Below are 8,390 nucleotides of genomic sequence, written 5' to 3' on the forward strand. Positions count from 1 at the left end.
TTCTGTGTCTCTAGCTTCAACACAGTGATATATATATATGCTCAGTGATTTATAGGTACATGCCCAGGGCAATAAGCAGTCGGAGGATTTATTTCCAGACGGCATAGAGCTTTGATGCAGTGAAGTAGTGCAACACACTTTATCATTACATTATTAGAATCTATTCTACTTAAATCATTAGGTAGGTTAGGGTTACGGTTAGGTGCAGGAGCACTGTATTTAGGATGTGTTTGCAGTGATTCTGTGTCTCTAGCTTCAACACAGTGATATATATATATATATGCTCAGTGATTTATTGGTACATGCCCAGGGCAATAATCAGAATGAGGATTTATTTCCAGATGGGCTACAGGTAGTGTTGTGAAATACTTCAACACACTGGATCGCAGATTTAGACCCTCGGCACTCTTACTCCTTAAAAACCAACAAATGAAGATATGTAGCAATCACATTGTAGCAAGGGTGACATTGACTTAGTGCTTCTACTACTGGACTTGGGGTAAATGATCATATTCACCCCTGGTCGCTTCACTAAACACTCCTCACTAAACTTACCAAATTCTCAGAGTAGAGTTATCTGTGAATTCCTTTGACCTGCTGTGGTCTGCGCAATTGGTAAGAATCACAGAACAATGAGGGGCCAATTTTAATATATTGCAATCTCACAGTTTGTTTCATACATTTTTTAGTTATAAAAATTTATTTTAATCCCAAAACAAGAAGCAGTCATTGTTCATGATGATCACAATTAGAAGTTGTATTGAAATTATATAGATAATCAAAAGCTTGAAAAAGCTAATTGCACAATAATGTTTATTATTTTTTTATAAATTATGGCAATAAAATATGACAGCATTCACAACTAGTATAATTAAATTCAATTGATTTTTATATAACATCTTTCATAACAAGGTTGACCTGGGGCACTTAACATAGCTGGGTGATGATACATGATGTGAAAGAGTAAAAGCCAGAAGATAACTGAGGAGAGGAACCAAAAACTCCTTAGTTAGGAGGAAAAAAAAACCTCTAGGGGTCCAAGATCAACTGGCTGCCCAACCCCTCTGGGTATGCTAACATAATACAATTAGAAAAATAGTTTGGAGGTTTTTCTGTATTATTGATTTCTTCTTCCAAAGGTGTTAGGCAGGTGAAAATTTGTGATTTCGTCCTGAGCCACGGCACTGTCGTCGTGGTCATCACACCTCTTCATGTACATCCTTGCATCTTTTCTGGTAGTGAATGGCAGGTGACAGCTACAAAAAATAGCATATGCATAATCATTATGATTGTGTTGACAACAAAATTAAAAAATAAAAGCCTAAGGAACTCTGTGCATTAATATTTCTAATATTCACAATTGTGAATCATTTAAAAAACGAATACAGTAGAATTAGGCTGTGAAACTGATCAAATACCATAAGCCCTATTCAAATTCGTGACTGAATTTCCAGGATGGAGACAATTTTATTCTGTTTAAGAAACTGATCTCTGTCGTAACTAGAAATCCCAGCTCAGTGATAGAAACTAGCCATGTTGGCAGATTATTGCTTTACAGTTTAAAAAGTAATTAATTAATGTGGTCACAAATAATATCTTGGCTTTCAGACCATAATATGCTTTTAACAGTTTACTGAAAAAATGTTTCCTGCAGTTTAGCTCCAAAATGAAAATGAAATGGTTTCATTTTGTGTATGTCAAGGGTGTCCACTTTATAGAAATTCAATTTTAAAACATTGTCGAAATGACAAACCACTGGAAATACAGGTCTATCTAACCTCTAACTCATTAACAATGTTCATTGCTGTTGTCCTTAAACATTTCAGAAATTTTAATTAAGAAAATAAAGCAATTGTTCCCTAGACTCATCTTTTGTGTTCTGTTCGCTGTGAATCAGAAAGGTGCTGTTCTTGAAGTCCAGTCAGTCTCTGTTATCTTTCTTCCCAAGAGGAATTCCATCCAATTCCATCAAACTTCTTTTTCTTCTGCTCGCCTAAGGATGAACTGAAATGAAGCAATTAGTATTTCAGTGGCAGAAAATAGGCTGTCATATACACCTCTCCGGTGCTTTTGATGCACAAATGGTGTCCTGCCAAAACAATCTTCTGTTTGGTAATGTTGGGCAGTTTCAAAAGAAGCTTATCAAAAATCTATTTTGTAGATAATGAAAGAAAATAATAATAAAATCAGAGTAAGAATTATTATCCAGACTTATCTTTCTGTTCTCTTTCAATAAGAACGGTGTCATTAATGAAGTCCAGTCGGTCTCATTCCTTCTCTCTTCCCAAGAGGTTGCTCGTCTAATGCTGCTGAAAACTCCATTGTCCATTCTGGGAATGCTGTGCTGTTCAGATAGTGTCAACAAATTTAAGAAATGGTTCACATCTTTAAATCTTTTTTTGTTTTGTTTAAAGCATGTGGCATTTTTTAGCAGTAACAAATGAATGGGGTATTTAATTTGGCTCTATGCTCTTCTGAAAATCATTTGTTGGGCATCTCATACCCCCCCCCCCCAATATATTTGCTATACTTGCTATACTTGCTGATGAAAATGAGAAATGCTATATTCTAGACAATAAAATAAACAGAATTCTAACCATAATTTCAAGCTACAAGAAAATAAATATCTGCAAAACATGTACTTTCATATACCTACTATGTATTGTTTTAAATGTTTAGTGATCCAACCACTCCAGAGGCTGTTCTTCTCCTTGAAATGATTTTCTCGAAACACTGAAATCAAAGAGGAGCTCTTCTCTTTCAGCAATATCCCTCTTTGCCAAAAACAGAATTGTCAGGATGGGCTGTTCGTTGATTATGAATGTCTCTAATACAGGTCTGATGTTGTCCTTTTTCTTAGAGAAATGTATCTGCCTTCCGATCGTCTCCTTATCTGGATGACAGGTGCAGTGTTCACCACGGGCATCAATGCACATTTTTTGTACAGGTCCATCAAAAAAGAATAAATATCTCATTCCTCCTTCTGGCATCTGTTCCATTAGGGCTTCTGCAGCTGTCTTTGTGATGACCTCACCATGAAAATCACACACAACCTCTCCCTTCTGGAAACGTCTGGAAGTCACGACCTTCTTCCCTTTCACAGGATCGACAACGATGTGCAGGCCTTTCCAGCTTTGACGCTTTACCAACTTTTTAATTTCATTATCATTTGGTGGCAGTTCCAAGTTTGGCTTCCACTTCTCAAGAACGTCAGATGCTGTTGATGTATTGGCTGACCATCCCATCTTTTGAATATAGCAGGTTACCTGTCTTTCTGTTGGTAAGTGTCTAGCGTAATGGTCTGGAAAGAAAATGACAATATACATTCTCAGAATATATTCTAAACTTACATTAAGTGTTTGTTGGTGAAAATAATTGACTTGTACATTTACCAGTAATATTCTGCTGTCTCATCTTCCTCTGCTCTGTTCTCCACCTGTCATAACAGTGACGGTCATGACTTCCAGTCAGGCTAACACGCTTCTTCTTTTTGGGAAGCTGTCCATCTAATGTCACTGGAAACACCTGTATCAGTTGTTGGAAGGCTGTAGAATCATCCAACTTTGTAGAAGTAAATCCTGCAGCTGCCATAGTGGATCTTGACCTTGATCTGTTGTAAATATTTAAATAAAATATCACAGGTCTTTGTAACACAATGTAAAAAAAATGAATGAAAAGGGGATATTAGATTCCAACTTACTCCACAAGTGGTGTGCATTGTTGTTCAGAGTCTGATGTTTGCTCCCCTGAGCTTGACCTGAAGTTAAAAAAATAAGTAATTGTAGTTTTGTGAGATACTGATTTTGTTTACTCATTTTGAGATCAAAGTGACACTTACTGAGATCCTTCTGCAAAGCCTTCAATCACTTCGATTGCTGAGCAGATGTTGGCATGTGTCAGCATTCTATAATGTTTCTCTGCCGTAGAATTGGAATGGGCTAAATAATCCGCAACAATGCTCTTCTGTGCATCTGTTACATTTATTGCGGCCGTCTCAAATGCCCTCCTGGCAACCTGGCTAGTAATGAATGGCAAGCAGTACCTACAAAATAAACAAGCAAGCATTTGTGATCATTTCCAACTCACCAAAAATAAAGATGCTGATGGACAAAAGAAATACAACATTTTCCGGAATAATAATACTTTACTTTAGTTACTATAGTTATAGCTTATGTACTTTCACAAAAAGTTGTCCATTTGTCTGACCAGCAATACAGGTAGTACAGTGAGGCATTGCAACTTGGCAATCACGCAAAAGCTCATTAGGTGCACTACAATGAGGTCCAGGTGAAACATAGTCAGAACCTGGTCACCTTTTACAAAGACTTAATTCAAAGCTTAGGTCACTGCAAGGAAAAGGCCACACCTAGTCAGTTTTCTGTGCATTCCATAATGCCTCGAATGTCACCAGAAAAAAGGAAGGGAGCCATTGGCATGCTGCAGACTGGGGGCAGAGTGTGGAGGTGTTGCTTTTTTTTCCATCAGTTTATATTAAATATATATATATTTAATTTATAATATAATATTATTATTATATATAATATTATTTTGCTTACTTCTGATGCAGTCTTCTCAAGTCGTTGGAAGGATTGTAAATAGGATCTCCAGCAGATGAAATGAAAAACTTCTCTTCCTCCTGTCCACAGCTGCTGTCCTTGGCATTAGAGCGCAGTTGTGTGAAGTAGACATGAAACATCTGATGGAAAACAAAATGCAATCATGGTACATTCCAAATATTCTTAGATATTGCAAATAATGGTAGCTATACAGGGAGAGGTCTTTTTTTCTATATTAACACATATTTTAATTGGCTTCTATGAAATTGACTGTGGTTTAAGTGTGTGTGTCTTGTGATGGACTGGTGTCACATTATGTGTGTTACTCAGCTTTGCACCCACTGCTTGACAGGAAGGTTCCAGTTCTACCACAACCCTGAGCAAGTGAAGGGGTATTTCAGTGTAGCCATCAACTTACATGTTCCTCTTCTTCATTCAATGCAAAGGACGCCAATTGCTGTGATGCAGTTTTGTGCTCTTTCACACCAATTATGACCATTTTTTGTCCACTTGGTGAAACAACACTCTTTCTTTGCATCCATTCCTCAACCTGTAATAGCAATAAAATAAAATAAATATGCCAACCTGTATCACAATCGCAAACCCCTACTCTTAAGGGCGCTCCAGTCCTTCCTGATTTGCCTCATTCCCCACATCTGTTCCTTGTTCCTACCCTGTTTCAGTTCAACTTTAAAAGCCAGGCGCTCACTTCACTCGAGGCTCTGCACCTGATCTCCGCATCGTGCGAGCCCAGGTCCTGGTTGTGCCTGGCTCCGTTGTGTTTTTAGCTTCCTGCTCCTGTTCCTGTTCCCCCTGCCGGTCCCGACCCGGCACCTGTTTTTAATGCCTGGTTTTCGGATAGATTACATGGCCATGGACCTTTCCTTTTTTTGGGGATTCTCCCTTGGACTTATTCTTTGGATTGTTTGCCTCGGCCACACTTCCCCGGATCACCAGCACTGCATGGACATGCCCTCCTGTTTTCATTCCCGTATTCCTACATGACTTTTTCCCCAGTGTTTCCTCACAATTCTGGATGGTGTCGCCCGCATAGGGTCTGAAAAGAACTGTTTTGTTACACTGTAATAATCCCATATATATGTGTGTGTATAACATTTACTTTTTATGTTGTATGAAGGGATGCTTACTGTCATATTCTTAACCACCCCCGGCCGCTGCAGGTGCTTCAGCTGGAGAACGGCCTGCAGGTAATACATCACAAGAAGCTGCTCTGTTCCGGTGATTTCTTCAGAGTTGTATGTCTTGCCCAGTACGTGCAACACATCTTTCTTTGCAACCCTTAACACCTTCCAACATTCTGTGGTATTTGGTTCAGGTTTCTGCAACTGTCTGTATCTGTGGGAGAAAGAGTAATGTTATCAACATCATCTTTGTAAAACTTTGTAAAAAAAGTTTAAAATGAAAAGTACCTCTTTCTGGTAATTTCTTGTGTGACATCCTTGCTGTTTTTCCTCTGAACATCCTTTAGTATACTCTGGAAGTTGATGATGAAGTTAGCCAGGGTGGGATCCATCACTCTAACATTGGTGGCATTCAGGATGTAGCGCAGAAAACGGTTAATGTTCTTGATATAATTAGCAATTGTTTGGTGAGAAAGTCCAACTGTCTTCATTTGGTTAAAAAAATCACGTGTTTTCCTGATGTCCTTTACAAAATTTAAGGAAGGTGCAGTCTGATCCATAAAAAACAGGAATCTGGAAACATTTTCTACCTGAAAAATATAGAGTCATGATGTTTATGGCTGACCATCATTTCACATGGGTGAATTTTAAGCTAAGAAATAAAAACATGTACAATGAAGATACCACTGCTTAATTTTAAATGCTTTTAAAAAATAAATACCTCCTGAGAATAATTTGCCACTCCCAGATCCTTGGTAAGGTACTGTTTGAATCCAATCAGGAGAGGAGCATCCAGGGAGTGCTTTCTATAGAGTCCAGCTTGGGCCACTCTCATCCGGAGAGCCTGCTGATACTTTTTAACTACTCGGGGCCTGTAAGGATATAAAACACCGGTTTAAACATTTTATACCTATAAGACAAATTACAAGTTTTGTAAAAAAAAATACATCTGAAAAATAAAAAGTCTTACTGCTGATAGAGTTCTTCAGAGCTCACATCTTCCCCTTCATTATCCGCTTCTGCTTCAGTTTCTAGAGCAGCCTCTGGCATCTCTTCCTCCTGGACAGTGGCCTCTTGCTCAGGGCCGCTGGAATGCAGGTAGATTCTTTTCAACATGCTTTTACATAATATGTTGTAACAATGATTTCAAAAAGAAACTACAGAAGCCTTACAAATTAAAAATATCTCACCGTTCCAATGTGTCTTCAGGCTTCCCTCGTACAAAAAGGCCCAAGGACTCCAGCAGTCTTACAACCACTGTCCTGTTTGCCTCACCAGACACGATCTCTATTCTGTTGTAATCCACGATGACCCCATTCTTCAGGAGATTTATCATGTCCTTCCTCGCCTGTTGAGAGGCCATCCTGATCTCTTCTGCCGTGGCGTGCTTCATACACGCCCTCTTCAAGTGAGCAGGAAGCTGATCAAAAGTATTCAGGCACATCTTGCACACCAGGGGAATCCTCGTGGGTTTCCTTTGAAAATAAATAATACCATCTGTGTATAGAAACAAGCTAAGACTGATTTCTTAAATTATCCTTAATTTTCTCTCTCATAGTTTGAGCATAATGATTTCATTGTATTTATATAAGAATTGGTCATTGCTCCAAAATAAATAATGGTTTCATAAAAAAGTGAACACTTACTTGGTCTCAGTCACAGACTTTCCAATAGGAGCCATTGTGGAGTTCAGCAACTGCAGGTCCTAGAAGTGGGGAAGGAATTTTAAAAGAGAAATTGAATTACAATACAGAAGGAATGGCTGAGGGATCACTGAAATATATATATATACAAATTCCAAAGACTGAGTCCATATAGAAACAACTACCTTTCATATTCAGTATAAGATGGAGAGATGAATTGGCCCTGAAAATCCACTGCAATGAGAAACTGCTCCTGCCATTGCATATGAACAAACATACATTCCCATCTATATTCATTTGCAGTTACACTATTGCAAATAATCTGTATCCATTCTGCATTCATATCTACTAGAAAGAGCTCTCAATTAATGAAATGCCCCATTGAACTGGCCCTGATTATTCAATGCAAGGAGAAGTCTTCTAAGCCAATACTTGTAACCAGAAAGAGGCTGTATTTCAATTATACAATATACAAAACAATACCATTTAACACAAAGATATAGTCCACACCTCAGCATACACATGATGAGATTCTTGATATTAGATTAGTAAAAACAATATCAATGCACTGAGAGACGCTTAAGAATAAAGATGCATCTGCCTGACTGCATATTAGTTTTAAAAGGTTATCAGCAAATGCATTTAAAAGTAAAAATGTAAAGTCTTACCTCTTGATCGTAGTGGTGATTCAATATCCAGGACCTTAGTCAAGTCTCAGAGTTACTGTACCTCCTGTCTCGATTGCAGGTGAAAAGTGAAAGGTATATTGCACTCAGCAGAAAGTTACCCCGAGCAAAGACTCCACCCATCCCAGAAAACAGCACTCCCTTTTGGCAAAGCAGTGGGTGGAGGAAGCCTTTGCTACCATTATCAAACACAGAAATCGTTATAATTTAATTTTAAAAACATGACTAAGCATGGGGTTTAAAGTATATTCAACGGTGCAGGTGCATTCAAAGAAATAGAGTTTCCCAAGCCCTCAGAAAGAATTACCATTTCTAAAGATGTCTAGTTTCAAGCATTAACATCCAAAGTACCTGTCTTAGCTG

General features: G+C 38.2%; 1 protein-coding gene across 3 annotated transcripts; it reads right to left on the bottom strand.

Moving 5' to 3' along the window:
- Positions 1-820: 820 nt before the first annotated feature.
- Positions 821-7,631, bottom strand: LOC148818785 (uncharacterized). Of its 3 annotated transcripts, XM_088935867.1 has the most exons (14): positions 7,527-7,631; positions 7,345-7,403; positions 6,889-7,173; positions 6,669-6,785; positions 6,420-6,570; positions 5,987-6,288; positions 5,705-5,912; positions 4,975-5,106; positions 4,557-4,696; positions 3,839-4,042; positions 3,701-3,757; positions 3,393-3,610; positions 2,657-3,301; positions 821-2,344 (listed from the first exon to the last, which is right to left on the bottom strand). In XM_088935867.1, exons 2-13 carry the CDS (start codon positions 7,377-7,379, stop codon positions 2,676-2,678), a joined length of 2,475 nt encoding a protein of 824 aa, XP_088791993.1. In that variant the 5' UTR covers positions 7,380-7,403; positions 7,527-7,631; the 3' UTR covers positions 821-2,344; positions 2,657-2,675. The 3 variants fall into 3 exon arrangements, with proteins under 3 accessions (XP_088791993.1, XP_088791992.1, XP_088791994.1); XM_088935866.1 differs by lacking the exon at positions 7,527-7,631 and having other exon boundaries at positions 7,345-7,420; XM_088935868.1 differs by lacking the exon at positions 7,527-7,631 and having other exon boundaries at positions 2,653-3,301; positions 7,345-7,420.
- Positions 7,632-8,390: the final 759 nt, after the last annotated feature.

Source organism: Atractosteus spatula, chromosome 17 (assembly GCF_055471065.1).
Source record: "Atractosteus spatula isolate fAtrSpa1 chromosome 17, fAtrSpa1.hap1, whole genome shotgun sequence".
Classification (NCBI taxonomy): domain Eukaryota; kingdom Metazoa; phylum Chordata; class Actinopteri; order Semionotiformes; family Lepisosteidae; genus Atractosteus; species Atractosteus spatula.

Coding starts and splice junctions, on each gene's coding strand:
- LOC148818785 (XM_088935867.1), bottom strand. CDS start 7,379: ATGGCTCCTATTGGAAAGTCTGTGACTGAGACCAA. Junction 3,758..3,838: donor GGCTTTGCAGAAGGATCTCA/GTAAGTGTCACT, acceptor TTTTAACTTCAG/GTCAAGCTCAGGGGAGCAAA. Junction 3,302..3,392: donor GAGACAGCAGAATATTACTG/GTAAATGTACAA, acceptor TTTTCTTTCCAG/ACCATTACGCTAGACACTTA.